At 36.4% G+C, this 18,705-nt stretch overlaps 1 protein-coding gene across 2 annotated transcripts in view; it reads right to left on the reverse strand.

Annotated features, from left to right (window-relative positions):
• Positions 1 to 15,708, reverse strand: part of LOC126481328 (inositol monophosphatase 2-like) — a 47,290-nt gene extending 31,582 nt beyond the window's left edge. Inside the window, exons 1-3 of one of the 2 annotated variants that reach the window (XM_050104995.1) lie at positions 15,461 to 15,697; positions 8,422 to 8,555; positions 1,130 to 1,389 (exon numbers count right to left, since the gene is read on the reverse strand). In XM_050104995.1, coding sequence (XP_049960952.1) covers positions 1,130 to 1,389; positions 8,422 to 8,555; positions 15,461 to 15,526 — 460 coding nt within the window. In that variant the 5' untranslated portion in view covers positions 15,527 to 15,697. Of the gene's footprint in view, positions 1 to 1,129; positions 1,390 to 8,421; positions 8,556 to 15,460 lie in introns of both variants that reach the window. The other variant, XM_050104996.1, reaches the window with a different exon arrangement.
• Between the last annotated feature and the right edge of the window lie 2,997 nt (positions 15,709 to 18,705).

The raw sequence follows: 18,705 nt of genomic DNA on the forward strand, positions 1-18,705 counted from the left end.
TTGTATCCCTATTATCACCCATTTTATTTTCAGATCCTTTTTTGTGACTGTCTTTTTATGTAGTGGAAAGCAAAGCTCAAAATAATAGCAAAAACTATTGAGGAGTTTGTTGAACTTATCATTTCTACTTTTACATTCATAGATGTCATCCCAAGTTTCTTTACTCAGGTAGTTAAGGAAATAATGTATATTCCGGTCATTATACTTCCTAGATGTAGTTGTTAGACATTCAGTTGAGCCAGACTGTTTTCCTAATCTTATACTAATTTCTTGGGCTGTGTGGTACCCAAAGCCTGTATTGCGAGTTTGTGTTGAATATTGCAAGGGCACATTTGAAAATATTTGATCAGGGATTGTGGCTGAGGGTTTTGTGATGTGTGTTGGTGTTTCTGTAGTAGCCTTTAAATTGAAAGTTGCTAAAAGGTTCAGTAAAGCATTTTTTTGTTTGGACTCACTTGCAAAGTCAATGTTGAAATCCCGACATATAATTAGTTTTCTATTTTTTTGTGTGGTCTTGTGTAAGATATTTTCAAGGTTCTTTAACAAGATGTTAATATCATCAATTGGCGCCCTGTATAGACAAATTATAGCAATTTTTTCAGCCAGGATTTCAGTTCCATTTACCTCAATATCTTTCTCTACGGATAATTTTTCTACGTAAGGCATACATTTAAAATTTATGCTATTTTTAACATAAATGCACCTACCACCATGTTTATACAGTTTCCAACAAAAACAACTACCCAATACAAAATTTGGAATGCATACCATACGAAGTTTCTCTTTGTCAAGACAATGTTCAGTAAAACATAATACAGGAGTATTTTTCATGTCATTTTCTAACAAAATATGGAATTCATTTACTTTGTTGGATAGCGATTGTACATTTTGATGAAATACCGTCAGGTTTGGAGTTAAACTGAAACTTAGTACTTATATTTAGTCCTTAGTACTTATATTTATATTGGAAATTCTGCCTGGAAGATATTTTTTATTTTCAATTTTCACTTTTGAATTGTACAGTGCTCTGTTCTTGAACTCTGAATTATTCAAGCCAGGCAATCTTTTTGCCCCTTAAAATATTGTACAATATGATTTCATAATAGAAACTAATGATAATCATACAAACCTGTTTCCTTTGAAGCATGAATTCTAGTGCCATTCATGTATGAACCTTGTCCTTTTCTTGCAGTGAAAAGCTGCTCTAGCACAGGATTGTATATGATACCAATTTCTGCTGTTTTGTTCTTCCATAAGCCTATAGATATACAAACATTTGGGAAGCCATGAACAAAGTTCATTGTTCCATCGACAGGGTCAATGATCCATGTTGGATCATCTGTTAGTACACATTTCTCACCAGCTGCTGTTGCCTCTTCACCAATAAATCTGAAATATTTTACAAACAGTGATAACGAACTCCTTAAAAGACAGACAGTACTTATACCACCAGCATTAATCATTAAAGAATGCACTGATACGTGAATAACTAGAATTAAAGTAATTATTTAACACTAAACACATCATGAGAAACACTACATACATCAATTACTAAAACAGTACATGTTCTGTACTAAATTCTCAGATTACATCATTCTCCTAAAAGCAAGCACAGTTATGGAGCAGAAAGCTGTTGGAATCTCTCTGTCACAGAATTTTTATCTTTAAAGCACAGAAACTTAAAGTTAGACAATATACCACACTTAGAATCTGATGAATTTCTACTCCAGAAGGATTTTTCTTTCTTGAGCAAATGGTCTCTCGCACAAAGATACTAGAAAATTTAGAAAAATGAAAATAGGAGAAAAAAAGAATTTACCCATAAGAACTGATATACATATAATGCAGCTACAGAGCACAAGCAGTCGAACAGAAGTTATAAATGTGTAAACAAAATCTTCCCTTCAAAACTAAAGAAGTCAGTTTTAGTACAGGTGAGAAGAAGAAACAATTTAAAACAGTAATACTTCTCACATTTAAGGAAACATCTGTTACCATGTTTCAATGTGTAGTCCGCATCCATAGCACAGCGATAGCGTTACTGCCTACCATGCAAGGGGGACCAGGTTCGATTCCCAGCAGGGGACTGGGTGTTGTGCGTCCTTCATCATTATTGACACACAAGTGGTGTCAACTAAAAAGACTTGCAATACAGCGCCGAACCCCGAAGGGGATATCCCAGCCAATAAAAGCCATACGATCATTTAATGTCTTTCTTTTTTCTATGTGAATTCTTTGACTTGATTTACACTGTGATGTTTCATCAAAATTCATCAACTCTGTGGTAGTAGATGAGTTTAATACAGACATGGTCTTGCACTGTTTAGAATGGATAAACTGCTTACCTTTAATGTAGCAACAATGAAAACTGCAGGTAAAAATGTTTCGAGCAGTGAAAAGATCAAACGCAGATGTGAGGGATCAAATGGAACATACTTTGGATCTGACCATCATGAGTTAGACATTTGCTAAGTACATAAATTTGCATAATAGTTCTTATTTTTGTATCATTTGAACTCCATTTGAACTCAAGGATTGTAACAACAGCTTTTAATATCTTAGACAGAATTCTGGATAAAAGGAGTCAATGTTTTGAAAACAATCCACTAATCTTGTTGAATCACCATTTAACAGATTCAACTTACATTAGATCATGTAAGATGATAATCAATCAGACTAAGTCCAAATGTTTGACATATCAGTCAGGTTTACTGTATTTGTTACTTGTTACTTACAAATGCTTGCATAAGTTTTACGCAAAAATTTGGAAACAACTGTATAAGACAAAATTTGACGTGACCATGAAGTAGACTTGATACGTATTACACACTGAGAATACATATTACACACTGAGTGGAAAAACGTCACCTTTATTCGACAAACTTATGGCTGTGTTCCAAACTATGAAGAAAGTTCAGTGCATCAGCAACAAGGAAACACGATGTGCTATGCAGAAAATTTTGTAAAGTTGACATCTTTTTTATATCACATCATCTGCCCATGCAACATGCAATGCTTTTCACAGTTTGTAAGATAAGCTGTTGATACTCTGAAATATAATCTATGTCATTCAAATAGCAATGGTAGCTTCCCACCTCACATTTCCCATGTACCATTTTTTATGCTCAGAGCCCATGTGTTCATTTCCAACAGGAGGAAAAACAAGTTTTCAAACAGTTAATAATAACACTGTTAAAAGGAAGAAAATTTTTGCTGTAAACTAAAATGAAAACACGAGAGACCTTGAACTTCTCAGTAGTCCTAACAAAGTAAGCCACAATCAGTGAATAAAGGTAATCATAATTAAATCCATGGCCTCAAAGTGTGGGTTTGTACACTGAACGCAAGGATCTCTGATTGACAAGTCAAGGAGTAAATACAAAAATCAAAATAACCTCAGAAATATCTTCAGAGAGCAAATATAGCAGATGAAACTAAAATAAATTAGTATGTGAGAGTTGAAACCTCACTGGAAAATTTCATAGTCCTCAAAGAAATCGAGAGACAAATTTAAAGATGACTCTCTAAGAGCATTAGGTGACATCAGCCTTTGGAGGAACAACACATTAGCCAGGAGGAATACTGTTTTTCACATCATATGTTTCTAAAATGACTTTGTGGATCATAACAAGAAGACATAACATGTTTGCTCAAATGACTGGTAAATACGGTGAGCAATAACTGCTCACATTCAGCAATCTCTGGGGAAGCTGGAAGTGTAAAATATTCTGCATGTGATAAGATATTATTATTAACTTTTTAGTCAAAGACGATAATATCAGAGTCACAGCAATTTGTGACCTGTTGTTACCCAGCACAGTAATTGTGTACGGTTAGTGATCAAATGTCATCATTGTGAATTACACCAAAGTTGCATGTCCCAAGTTCAACTGATGTAATAAGTGAATGTTTACAGAAAGAAAAAACTACCTGTGTTTGTCAACATGCTAAAGTAGAGCAGCCTGTTGCAAATCTGAATCAAAATGACAGCCTCACAGGGTAACAGTGCAAACACTCAAAGGTTGATTGGTGACAAAATTTTCTGTCAGAGCCTGAATTTCACTTTCTTCGTCTTATGAATGGATGTTAAAGTGTCACATATGGTTGAAAAACCTGCACATATTAAATCAAAAACAAGAGCTGACAGTAACACATTGTTTAGCAAATATTATGGGGTTATCTTAAATTCACATGAATGGCAAATGAACAATTCATTATTAATCCAAGCTCATTATATAGATACTCAACCACCTTTCCTCCAGCAATTGTGCTATGCATTACAGTTATAACATGTACAGATTATAGAATTTACCAGCATTAAAATCATTTCCTGTCTAACTAGTCTCACTATACTCAAGTGATCATTTCAGATGTATTGCCAACTGCACCCAAAGAGTTTGTCAAATGTAATGACAATCTGATTTAATAGTATTACAAAAACAATATCCTAAATGTAATGTGACTCTCACATCATACAAAGTCTATAGTAAACCTTTATGTTTTTAAATCAATTTTCAACATCTCTGGTACACATCTTTTGCAATATTTCTCACAGTTTTATGTTTCAACGTTTGCTAGTTACGGATGTGGGAATGCAGTTCAAAGAGTAGGTCCCTGCATGTCACAATGGAGGATAACATGCTACGCGTGGTTAAATTCCTACAGTTATTTGGTTTAACTGCCAAGTATGTGCAGTGTTGTATCTGTGGAGAAAGTGTGAGACTGGTGAAAGTTGCTGCACCATATCAGCCTTGCTTTTTCGCAGGAATTGTTTTTGGATTTCTGTCACATTGTTGCTCTTTCAAATGAACTATATAGATCAATTACGGTTGTCGGTACCCTGTTTTATTAGATTGTGATTTTTTGCTAGGTACATACTGTGATTTATTTTCAGATTTCTGTTTTGATCTTTCGCTATATCATGTTTCTGCCATTGTTAAATTTTGTATATTTCATTATTCATGTGATTTTGTGGCTGTTGTGTTAGATTTCAGTCTGTTCCCACACAACACCCCAAATTTCCCGTGGTCATCCCATTAGCTTTAATATTTATCATGAGGAATTTGTATGATTTTGTATTTTATAGTTACGTTTTCAAACCACAAACGATTTTAAGATTATATGCCACCATTTGCAAATCGTTTTTGTGTTGCATCTTGGAGCAAAGCTGGCAAATGCACACTGTAAGGTAACTGTCAAAAATCTTTTATAAAATAAGACATTTCATAAAATATTTGAAATGTGCACTGGAGTGCTTTTATAATACATTTTTTTTAAGTTAACACCTAGTCCTATCTTTTTATAAAATGTTTGTCAACGATCTTTGACAGCGTAACATGGGCTCAGGTAATAACAATGAACAATGACTCAATGACAGAGAATTAAATGGCAATTAAAAAAAACAAAAAAAAACAAAAAAAAAAACAAAAAAAAAACCTGTTCAATGCTGCAAGAGCTCATAAACTAACAATCATACTGCATAATCACCTACAAAATCAATATTTAAAACTATGGATGCTTAAAATCTACATTGAAGAACTGGCCACATATATTCTACTGTTATGAATTAGGCATGGGTTTAGCTGTAACAATTAACATATCAAAAGGAAAATTCACTTGAGGAAACTAATTACTGGAAAACCTGTCATCAAGAAGCAATGTCCTAAACACTCCTGACAGAAACACACAAAAGTAGAAAGTACTGTCCTAGCTTTTGGGATTGTTAGTTCCTTAATCAGGTAGGAAAGGGGTGCACTTTGAGAAGTTTAACCAGATAAATGCTCAGCCTGTTGAGAATGGTCTTTTTGATCATGGTGCACAGCTAGTTACAATATATGACATAGCTCCATTCAGCAATACTAAACAGTCCTCCAAAGTAGTACGTTCAGTCAACGATTTAACAATTGCAAATTTCAGGGAAAGCCTACAGCAGTTAGACTGGGATGAGGTGTACCGTGAACCTGATGCCAATTTAAAATATAATTTATTTCATGACATTTTTGTAAATGCATTTGAAAACTGCTTCCCCAAGAAAATAGTTAAATATACTCGTAAGAAACCTTGTAACAAACCATGGCTTACTAAGGGTATAAAAATATCTTGTAACCGGAAAAGGGAAATGTATCTGACAGCAAGAAAGAGTAGTGACCCAGAAACTATCAAAAATTATAAAAACTACTGTGTTATATTAAGAAAAGTTATTAAAAAATCCAGGAGTATGTGTATCATGTCTGAAATCAGCAACTCTGATAATAAAATTAAAACAATTTGGAATATTGTTAAAAGAGAAACAGGTCAACCAAGAGCAGAGGAAGACAGTATTACCATCAAATTGAATGAAAACTTTACGAACAAAAAGTCAGAAGTTGAAAATATTTTTAATAATCATTTTCTAAATGTTGTGGATATAGTAGGATCCAGGTGTTCATTAGAAGATGCTAGGCTGTTAATGGAAGAGGCCATACCTACGCAATTTGATACAATTGAAATCTCACCCACTTCTCCCTCTGAAATTAGGAAAAGAATAAACTTGCTTAAAAGCAAAAACTCACATGGAATTGATGCCATTCCAGCAAAATACTAAAAGCTTGTTCTCAACAGATAAGTAAGATTCTCAGCCACCTGTGTAATAGCTCTCTGGAACAGGGCATTTTCCCTGATAGACTGAAATATGCTATTGTTATACCTTTGCGTAAAAAGGGGGATAGATCTGATGTCAACAATTACCGTCCAATCTCCCTTCTAACAGCTTTATCCAAAATTTTTGAGAAAGTAATGTATTCAAGAGTAGCTTCACATATCTGTAAAAATGAAGTACTAACAAAATGTCAGTTTGGTTTCCAGAAAGGTTTTTCAACAGAAAATGCCATATATGCTTTCACCAGTCAAATTTTGAATGATCTGAATAACCGAACACCTCCCATTGAGATTTTTTGTGATCTCTCAAAGGCTTTTGATTGTGTAAATCATGAAATTCTGCTAGACAAGCTCAAGTACTGTGGCATGAGTGGGACAGTGCACAAATGGTTTAATTCGTACCTAACTGGAAGAGTGCAGAAAGTTGAAATAAGTAGTTCTCGTAACATGCAAAGATCAGCACATTCCTCAAACTGGGGAACTATCAAGAATGGGGTTCCACAAGGGTCAGTCTTGGGTCCTTTGTTGTTCTTATTATATATTAATGACTTGCCATTCTATATTCATGAAAAGGCAAAGTTAGTTCTCTTTGCTGATGATACAAGTATAGTAATCACACCTGAGAAACAAGAATTAACTGATGAAATTGTCAATACTGTCTTTCAGAAAATTACTAAGTGGTTCCTTGTAAACAGACTCTCACTGAATTTTGATAAGACACAGTACATACAGTTCCGTACAGTGAATGGTATGACGCCATTAATAAATATAGACCTTAATCAGAAGCATATAGCTAAGGTAGAATATTCCAAATTTTTAGGTATGTCCATTGATGAGAGATTAAATTGGAAGAAACACATTGATGATCTGCTGCAACGTTTGAGTTCAGCTACTTATGCAATAAGGGTCATTGCAAATTTTGGTGATAAACATCTTAGTAAATTAGCTTACTACGCCTATTTTCACTCATTGCTTTCATATGGCATCATATTTTGGGGTAATTTATCACTGAGGAATAAAGTATTTATTGCACAGAAGCGTGTAATCAGAATAATAGCTGGAGTCCACCCAAGATCATCCTGCAGACATTTATTTAAGGATCTAGGGATATTCACAGTAGCTTCTCAGTATATATACTCTCTTATGAAATTTGTTATTAACAACCAAACCCAATTCAAAAGTAATAGCAGTGTCCATAACTACAATACTAGGAGAAAGGACGATCTTCACTATCCAAGATTAAATCTAACTTTGGCACAGAAAGGGGTGAATTATACTGGCACCAAAGTCTTTGGTCACTTACCAAACAGTATCAAAAGTCTGACAGATAACCAACAAGTATTTAAGAAGAAATTAAAAGAATTTCTGAATGACAACTCCTTCTACTCCATAGAGGAATTTTTAGATATAAATTAAGAAAAAATAAATAAAAAAAATAAAAATAAAAAAACACTAAAAAAATAAAGTTGTTATATTAACTTAAGTATGTTGTTAAATTAACCTAATTATGTCATGTATTGGAAAATTCGACTCGTTCCACATCATTACGATAATCTTAGGAAGGATGGGTAAGTTACTCAGACCTCATGCAGCAAATGAACCACCTGTTGCAAGGAGATCTATTAACATAAAATGTCAAAGATAAATGTAACATTGGTTTGCATTATGGTAATCGCATACTACTGGGGGAAAAAAAAAATATGAGTATGACACTAGACGTTTAATGGAAAATTTGAGGTCTTTCTTTTGATTTTTATGAAGGTATTTGATATAGCACATACTCACTTATGTGACGGAAAATGTGACGATAGTCCAGAGATCAAGAGCTTCTCAACTTCTTTGTCAGTCTCTGTTACAAGGTCAACTTCACACGATTTAAATTCAATATCCTTTTTCTTCCATATACGATCTCTCACTAACTGCAATAAAATGCAAACAACCAGTAACTTGTGATTTTTGAATCTAAACTCTCAAAAAAGCAAATATATGGTAGGATGTCACAGGACACATGATGGTGTTTTTGACAGCTCTAAGGAAAAACAAAATGACAGCTGTGACCCAATACACTATTCATGTACACAAAATTTTATGAACAAATAACACTTTATTGGTATCTCAAATTGTTTCCAAAGAAACTAGAAACAGAAGCTTAATGCCAGACAAACCATACATATGAAATATACAAAACAATTTTCAGATACTTAAATGACATTTACACTTTTGTATATCAGTAATAACAAGACAAGGCCCTTTGAATAACTGATGAAAAATGGGCATTCTTCCCTGTATCTGTTAGACGAACATTAACTCAAAAATGTTTATTTTGTTAAAGTATGATTTTTGTTAAAGGGACATACTGGTATATTCAGAAAAGAACAGCTGAAACTATGAGCATTAGTGAACATATTAAAAGACTTCCCTCCGTTAGGGAAAGAAGTATAATGAAAACAAGATCAATAGAGACAGCATTCAAAGATTTCCTGAGGCAAATAAAGCTTTTAATATGCACAATGAATCGGTACAGATATTCCCTTGGACAACGTTTTCAACATGTGGTTACAGTGTTTTGCGACTGATCATGTACCTATGTGGCCACAAGCAGCCAGTCTTGTGTATGCAAGTTTAAGCCCCAATTCATACTCAAGCAACTGAAAATGACCAGCTTCCTTACACACTCACTTACTTTCAAACTATTTAATCTAAATCAAACTGTACATTCATAAATGCTTTTACCTGTTATGCGAGGTACACAACCACCACAAATGTAAACTTGAGAAATGGGAAAATGACTATACTGTGGACACCAAACAACCAACATCTGTGCAAGGAAAAAATTAAAAGAGAGTTGTGGCAGGATCAGAAAAAAGCTGCTAGTATGACAGGGCAATTACATCCCACAGTAATCAACCACGGAGTTCCGTAGACGGTATCTCCAGGATATTGCCAAGAGGATCAGGAAGGATAACAGAAATTCATAATGACCAGATTATGCACAACTGTATTAGGTGTAATGCCAATTCTCTCCACATAATGTCAAGGAATGTGGCTCAAGTTAGTGATGACTAACATATCCACTTAACGATGGCCCCACACCTAACCCTATCCTGCTTTGAAAATATTTTACATGTGTGTATATTTTATTTATGTGGTGTGTAAATAGTAGTTTAGGCAGGCTTACTGCTAAGCAAAAGTATCTGGACACCTGCCTGAAGATGACTTACAAGTTCATGGTGCACTCCATCGGTAATGTCGGATTTCAATATGGTGTTGGCCCATCCTTTGCCTTGATTACAGCTTCCACTCTCAACAGGTTCAAACAGGTGCTGGGAGGTTTCATGGGGAATTGCAGCCCATTCTTCACAGAGTGCTGCACTGAGGAGAGGTACTGCTGTCGGTTGGTGAGGCCTGGCCTGAAGTCAGTGTTCCAAAACATCCCGAAAGTGTTCTATAGGATTCAGGACAGGACTCCGTGCAGACCAGTCCAAATTACAGGGATGTTATTGTCGTGTAACCACTCCACCACAGGCCGTGCATTATGAACAGGTGCTCGATCATGTTGAAAGATGCAGTCACCATCCCTGAATTGCTCTTCAACAGTGGGAAGCAAGAAGGTGCTCAAGACATCAATGTAGGCCTGTGCTGTGATACTGCCACGAAAAACAAGGGGTGCAAGCCCCTCTCCATGAAAAACACAACCACCGGCCCCGAATTTTACAGTTGGCACTACATACGCTGGCAGATGATGTTCACCAGGCATTTGCCATCTCCACACCCTGTGTGATGGTCTGGATAGACTTCTGCATATTACACATTACAACACTCTTCAACTGTCGGCGGTCTCTGTCAGTCAACAGATGAGATCGGCCTGTATGTTTTTGTGCTGTACATGTCTCTTCATGTTTCCACTTCACTATCACATTGGAACAAGTGGTCCTAGGGATGTTTAGGAGTGTGGAAATCTCGCATGCAGCCATATGACACAAGTGAGACTCAATCACCTGACCCCTTTTTAAGTCCGTGAGTTTCGTGGAGTGCCCCATTCTGGTCACACAATATCTAATCACTACTGAGGTTGCTGATATGGAGTACCTGGCAAAAGGTGGCCGCACAATGCACCTAATATGAAGAACGTTTGTTTTTGGGGGTGTCCATATACTTTTGATCACTTAGTGTACTTTACAGGAGGATGGAGTGTGTAGTAGAGACAGTTCTTCATCTCCCTCTCATCCCAATCATCCAGAATCCAATACTGTATCACAGCCAGATACAATTATATACCTGGGATTCACAGTCGGGAAACGAGGTACTAATGATAAACTACTATCAGGACCTTACCCATAGCTGGAAATTGGCATAAAGCTAACAAATGACTGTGAGACTGACTGTTTCCAGATAAAATGTTTAGATGTTTATTTATTACTCTTTCAGTATGTTTACCATGCAATTGCCTTCATCAATTCAAGTTATACACATGCATATACTTTCAGTTAAATGCATATAGTTTTTAACATATACACAAATTGAAGATTCGATTACATAATTTACATTCTAGTATATTTCATTACATATCTACACAATTTCTCATAAAAATACATCCTCTCTTCCATGATATATTATATGCATATTAATTGCAGTTAGGGGTATTGCAAATTTGGGTGATAAACATATCAATAAATTAGCCTACTATGCTTATTTTCATTCGATGCTTTCATATGGCATAATACTTTTGGGTAATTCATCACTATGAGATAAAGTATTCACTGCACAAAAACATGTAATGAGAATATTCAAAGGGGCCCACCCAAGATCACCTTGCAGATACTTATTTAAGGAAATGGGGTGTTCACAGAACCTTCGCAATACATATATTTATGTATCAAATTTGTTATTAAGAACCCACCCCAGTTAAAAAGGAAGAAAAAAAAGCAGCAAAGAACATAGCTACAACACTATAAGAAAGGATGATCTTCACTATTCTGTGTTAAAGTTGACTTTAATACAGAAAGGGATGAATTATGCTGCCACAAAAATCTTTGGACACCTACCAAATAGCTTTAAAAGTCTGACAGAAAGCCAATCAGTGTTAAAAAATGAATTAAAAGACTTTCTGAACGACAACTACTCCCAATCAATAGATTATGATCACTAATATTTCATTATTATTTACTAGTAATGAGTGTTTTCACCCTCATTATAGATGTTCTTCAGGTTACTTTGAAGGTATTTTTGCCACTAATAATACACCATATTTTGAACTAAACTTCTAACACTGCCTTAAATTTAGTTACATTGGGGATTTTTACTGACTGCGGCAGTTTATTATACATCTTCAGACTTAGGTGTTTGTGGCTATTTGTACCAATGAGAGCCTTGAATATAGTATGTCTAGAATGGAGTTGTTTCTGGTACTGTGCATATGTACATTCATTCTTGGAGTAAATTTCTGTATATTTAATTTGACATATATTAAGCAATCATAAATATGAAGACTTCGGAGTGTCATTATACTGAGTTCACACAGAATGTTTCTTATAGGATTCTCTAGGGCCCAATCCTTGAATCCATCTGACTGCTTTTTTCCTGCCATCCGAAAATGCAGTTTGTACAGTTAATTTCCCCATATCACATCATACAGCATCTGTGACAGAAAGAATGTATAGTAACAGAGAACCAGTAATTTTTTGTGGCTAGAGTATTTTAGTTTGTATGGTAGCAAAATCACATGTGCACATTTACCAGTCAGATATTTTATATACTTGCCCCAAGAGGCTAGTCTATTTTGAGGCTCAATAGTGCGCTGACTACATGCCCCATTGTATCCGAATGCAGTGCCGGCTAAGGACTGAGGTAGATATGCCGACCGGTCATTACCGTTGGGCCTTCAAGACCTGTTTGGACAGTGCTTGTTATATAGTTTGAGGAGTCATTAACATAAACAATAAAAAGGAATGGCCCAGAGAAAGAGCCTTGTGGGATTCCTCCACTAAATTTCATTAGTTTTGACCTCTCCTTGTTTACATGCACTAATTGCTGTCTGTTGCTTCAGTAGGATTTAACTAAATTTAGTGGTTTACCTACAAAACCATAGTAAACTGTCTTTTTCGCAATAATCTCATGTGATACAGAATCGAAAGCTGTACCAAAGTCCATATGTGAGACACGGGTGATCAGTTTCCTTTCATAAACATTATGAATTGCAATTTAGACTTTCAATAGCTTTTACGGTTTATTGGTCTGACCTGAATCCAAACTGTCTTTCATTCAGTAAATTGTTATTCTCAAAATACTAGTAGATATATGTATGTATGCAGCTCTCTCTGATCTTAAATATTATGGGAACAATTGATATTAGTCTATAGTCACCTGGTAAGGCTCTGTCACCCTTTTTTTGTAAATTGGAAGAGTAGCTGTAATTTTAAGGCATTCATGAACAGTACTATCATCAAGAATTTTGTTTATAAGATAGAGAAGGGGCTTTCTGATTTCTTTAATTATAGATTTTAGAACATAGTTACTGAACCTATAGTAGTCCTCTGTTCTGGGACTGTTCAACTTATTTATGGCATTAATGATATGAATATAATAGAGGGAAACATTCCACATGGGAAAAATATATCTAAAAACACAGATGATGTGACTTACCGAACGAAAGTGCTGGCAGGTCGATAGACACACAAACAAACACGTGAAATTCAAGCTTTCGCAACAAACTGTTGCCTCATCAGGAAAACATTCCACATGGGAAAGATATATCTAAAAACACAGATGATGTGACTTACCGAACGAAAGTGCTGGCAGGTCGATAGACACACAAACAAACACGTGAAATTCAAGCTTTCGCAACAAACTGTCGCCTCATCAGGAAAGACGAAAGGATGTGGGTTTTAAGGGAGGGGGTAAGGAGTCATTCCAATCCCGGGAGCGGAAAGACTTACCTTAGGGGGAAAAAAGGGGTATACACCCGCACACACACACATATCCATCCGCACATACACAGACACAAGCAGACATTTGCCTTTACAAAGACTTACCTTAGGGGGAAAAAAGGGGTATACACTCGTGCACACACACACATATCCATCCGCACGTACACAGACACAAGCAGACATTTGCCTTTACAAATGTCTGCTTGTGTCTGTGTACGTGCGGATGGATATGTGTGTGTGCGCGAGTGTATACCCCTTTTTTTCCCCCTAAGGTAAGTCTTTCCGCTCCCGGGATTGGAATGACTCCTTACCCTCTCCCTTAAAACCCACATCCTTTCGTCTTTCCCTCTCCTTCCCTCTTTCCTGATGAGGCAACAGTTTGTTGCGAAAGCTTGAATTTCATGTGTATGTTTGTGTTTGTTTGTGTGTCTATCGACCTGCCAGCACTTTCGTTCGGTAAGTCACATCATCTGTGTTTTTAGATATATTTATGGCATTAGTAATGTTTGTAGCAATAATTCTTTCCCAAGCGAATCTTTCATTTGGTTTACTCTGTGACTGCAAAAGGAAGATCTCAGCATCAGATGTATTATCACTTTGTGATACAAGAGAACTTTCAGAGTTTACAAAATTTTTTTTTTGTTAGTTTCTTTCCTGTGTTTATCTCACTTTCAATATAATCCAAACTGCTTTACACTTATTTTTAAGATTCTAGATGTACTCTTCATTTACTTTGATTTTTGCTACTCTGATTTCAGATTTGTAAATTTTTCTTGAGTTTATAAAGCCTAGTTGAATGTCTTCACACAAGTGTCATCAATTCTGTCCTCCTGTTGGAGTAAAACTATCCTGATTCTACTGAGTTTTTGTTATGTACCACATTTTTGTATGTTGCGTTTTGTGCCTGTTGCTAATGTTGCATCTTTTAGTAACAAATGAACAGATCCTATCTAGTGCATGAATTGTGAAGGAAATTAATGTGGAGAAACATTCAGCAATGTCTTTCCTCTGGTTAATATATTGGACCACTATTTTGGTCTCAGTCATTCCTTATTATTTCCATATTCTTTTCACTGAGAAGTCATATGCAGTTAACATCTTGGAATTATCAATAGTCAGGTTTCCAACTTTGAGCCGAATGTCATCATTGTCAGTTATTCCTAATTTGATGGTGTTACAGTCTACTCAACTTCTAAACACATTGCTAATTACATTGTGAAGGTATGCTTCCAACCTAGCTGGTTTAGTCACTTAAGCAGTAAAAATTCATTGATCTTAACATATGTAGTATACAAATCACATTTTTGTCTTTATTCATATATAAAGGTCAATACCTCCTTTGATAAAAATTTTATGATGCTTACATTTAGCAGTCTTGAAAATTAAAGCAGGGAGTTTTCTGCAGCTGTTTCTTCATCAAACGCTGGTGTTTGGTAAACAGATGCAATAACGTGTTTTAAGGCTTGCCCTTTATGTGTAACATAATGAGCTCATTTTTGCTGCAACAACGTACGGTGTTTATGCTGGGCCTAGCTTGTTTATTCACTTTTAGGGTGTGTTATTTATGCTCTTTGTTTTGACCAGGACCAATACATCTCAAGATTGGTCGGGATCATATGTTTCCCTGATCTGGTTCTGAAGGTTGGGAGATGCCACCTGACTTGTTAGAGCCTGCTACTTTATTATGCAGCATTAAGTTCCTTTTTTTTGTTTTTTAAAACTTAATAAAAACGACGTACGTAAAACAAATGCATTCTCGTTAAACGACTTTTGTTCCCCGGCATTCAACTGATGGAACACATTTTCACATTTCACGGTTTTACTATTATCTCCACATAAAAGTACTGACAGTGTATAAATCTAGAGCCCGTGGGGACGGTAAAAAAGACTTAACTCACTTTGCCAGCATCCTTTGCAAGCTGAAGAACCACCTGATAGCACTCATCCATACTTCCATCCGCCATAACTCGTATATTATCTGAGTATCTGGTAACGGTAGCAACACGGTAGCAGACTAACAGCCGGGGCAGAACATCAGCTGATTTTACATAACGAAGTGTACATTTGTCAACGTGCTTCGAATGTCAAGACCCCCACACTCCGAACCAATGGCAACTGCTCTGAACATGACAGATTCAAGGAGGTTACAAATCCTTGTTTTAACTTTCGTGTGCGTGAAGGCCCGTCCACACGCAACCAACGTCCTTAAAAAAATAGCACGCAACGATATAATTGCGCAGAAAGACAATGGCATGTAGACGAGAGGTTTGCACAGAAATTTGACGTGCACAAACCTGGAGGTTGCAGCAGGGGTTTGATGAAACTTACTCAAATCTGTGGGCCTCAAACACATATGGGTCGACAAATTGTAGCGTGTGGACAGGAGATAGCAGCAAATATGGCGCGTGTATCTTGTCTGTGTGCCCACAGTGAATTATAAATGGTAGATGCATGTCAGGGCTTTTAGTGGTTTTCATTGCTGAATTTATTGAAATGCTGCAGGCACTGCAGGTAACTAAGAGCTATCCTCAGCTCCTCATGTAGGTGCTACTGATAGGAATCATTTCATCAAACTGAAGTGGCACTAGCATAAGGTTAACTCGATCAAAATTCTCAGATCTGCTTGCTTTGCACTTAGAAATCGCTCTCATTATGAAAGCAAATTTTCAGTTTTCAAGCCTCGTCATTTCCAAAAGCACACTCAAGACTTTTTGTTCCTGATGGGGAGGCAAAGATAGCCGTCAACAGCTCGAATACTTTATCCAAAATGACGTAAAGATGTAATCTCATGTGACAGTCTAGGAAAAACAAGTATACCCCGTTTATTCTTAAGAAGAGTGCAGTCAGAGTATTGTGGTAATGGAATATCTTGCAACAGTGCCTTCAGATAAATAGTGATCTTACACTTTTTTTTAATTTCCTAACATAGCATGGGGTTCACAACAACAGTGAACTGGAAGTGAAATGTACTACAGTATCAAATAAAAATACTTCGCTACTACAATACCAGGACTAAAACTTTCCACACAGAGTACGAGTTCATATTTTATAGTTCAGAAAGGAGCTTTATATTCTGGTGCAAATGAATATAAACAGATTTCTGGTAGACTTCGTACAGAGAACTGAAAATCCAGACGCAGAAACAAACTACACTGCAGCTCATTGGGAACACCTACAGTTTCTAAAAATATATTGAGTTTCAAATACATATAAAACTGTAAAAATATAATCCGTAATTTCTCAGGATTGATATATTACGATATTGAATACAGGTACATCATTTGCCTTGATGAAATATTCTTTCACGACAACATGAATAGCTTTGCATTGGTTGGGTACGATATCATTTTGAACTCAATGCTCGTTTCGCAATGGCAGTAGAAAATTCTAGATCTTTGTACTACTATAGCCAGAAATCTTAACACCACCGTCAGCTGCTTATGTGGAAATTGCTTTACTCGAACAATTATTTTTTCTTATTACACGAGAAGCTGTGAAAGTTGAAAGATAATTGTATGTTTGCAGATCCATCCGCAAATAATTGCGCCAGTCGTAGTGTTCGCCCTGCAACTCGAGAAGTAAATTTATATCAGAAAACTGGCTTCGCTTAAGCAGCCGCTGTCTAGATCATTTTGATCGGTTTTCCTGTTTCTTGCATTTTATTTGCTTTTCTTTGCAACACAAACCGTGAACACAGACAATAACAGGACTTTCCCATTTACGAATTTCTGACTAACGGAAATAAACTTCGAGGTTAAGAGATAGTAGTCATTTGCCGCTGAAATTTCTTTCGTAGACAGACGGCGAGCGATCACTATATTGGATAGGCTCTCTAGACTCAACACATCTGCAACATTTTATTGTATTCACAGACGCTTACGCAGAAATCTGCGCAAGCAGATCGTTGCTGTGAACGGGCTTTGGCATACCCGTGCAAGTAGCGTGCTTCTGCTCACATCACATCTGGGCAGTGAGATGTGCGCAAACCTGGAAGTTGGAGTTTTGAGCGAAACTGCTCAAATCTGTGGGTTCAAAACACCCCTGTGCAGACAAGCAGGAGCGCGTGGACAGGAGATCGCCGCAAATCTGGCGTGTGAAATGTGTTTGAGTTATCTGTTTGTTCACTCTAATGTTTCTCATCCGTGTTTGAGTGATGAATTTTAAAATAACAGATGTACTTCAGTGCTTTAAAAAGTTCATTGCTGAATTTATCGAAATATATAGTAGTTACATATGTTTGTGGAAATTCAAGAGCAGGAAAAACACTGCTGAAAAAAAAGGCATCTGCTTACAATTCTTTAATACAGAAAATACGTGCAGTCGACTCTACAGCAAATAGAAACGGCAATAAAAGATAGACTTCATTACCACAATACTATAAGTAAAACTTTCCAAACGGACTATGAATCCCTGTCCAGAGTTCACAATGGAGATTTATATTTTGGTGCAAAGGTTTTGAAGAGGTCGCTGGTGTACTTCAGGCAGGGACTTAGAAATCCTGACTTAGAAGCAAACTAAACTATCACTCATTGGTCACACATATAATTACAAATAATACACTGTGTTTCAAACTCATCTACAACTAAAAATTGATAACTATTCTACAGGACGTGTGCAATGGAAGACATCTACACTCCTGAATTCTTCCTCGTTGCCTCCAAAGACGATCAAGCGCTTAAGACCTAACTTGCCAGAACTGAGGTACAGTACTTTACTTGCATTTGTGAAATCCTCCTCCAACACAGTATAAATAGCTTCGCATGTGTTGAGTATAATTTTCCTTCATGCCTATTTCGAAACTGAGTAGAAGATTGTAGGCCTTTGTAGCTCCTTCCTGTCGCTAAGGATCTTATTGTCACTGTCAGCCGCTTATGTGGAGAAATTGCTCTCTTCACACAAGTATTTTTCCATCTTACACGAGAAGTTATGAGCGTCAAAAGACAATTAAACCGACGAAATTTAAAATCCCGGCGAATTGAATGTTGAAAGAGTTATCCAAAAAGATTTCGGGCTTGCAGCCGGTTGTCGTTAGCTTCCATCCACGATATTTCGACTGGACAACTGCCAGTCATCCTCAGATGAGCCATCGAAGACTGACGACCGCAATATATAGCGTGCAGCGAGTATTCCGCGCATGCGTCAA

This window comes from Schistocerca serialis, chromosome 5 (assembly GCF_023864345.2).
Source record: "Schistocerca serialis cubense isolate TAMUIC-IGC-003099 chromosome 5, iqSchSeri2.2, whole genome shotgun sequence".
NCBI classification, from domain to species: domain Eukaryota; kingdom Metazoa; phylum Arthropoda; class Insecta; order Orthoptera; family Acrididae; genus Schistocerca; species Schistocerca serialis.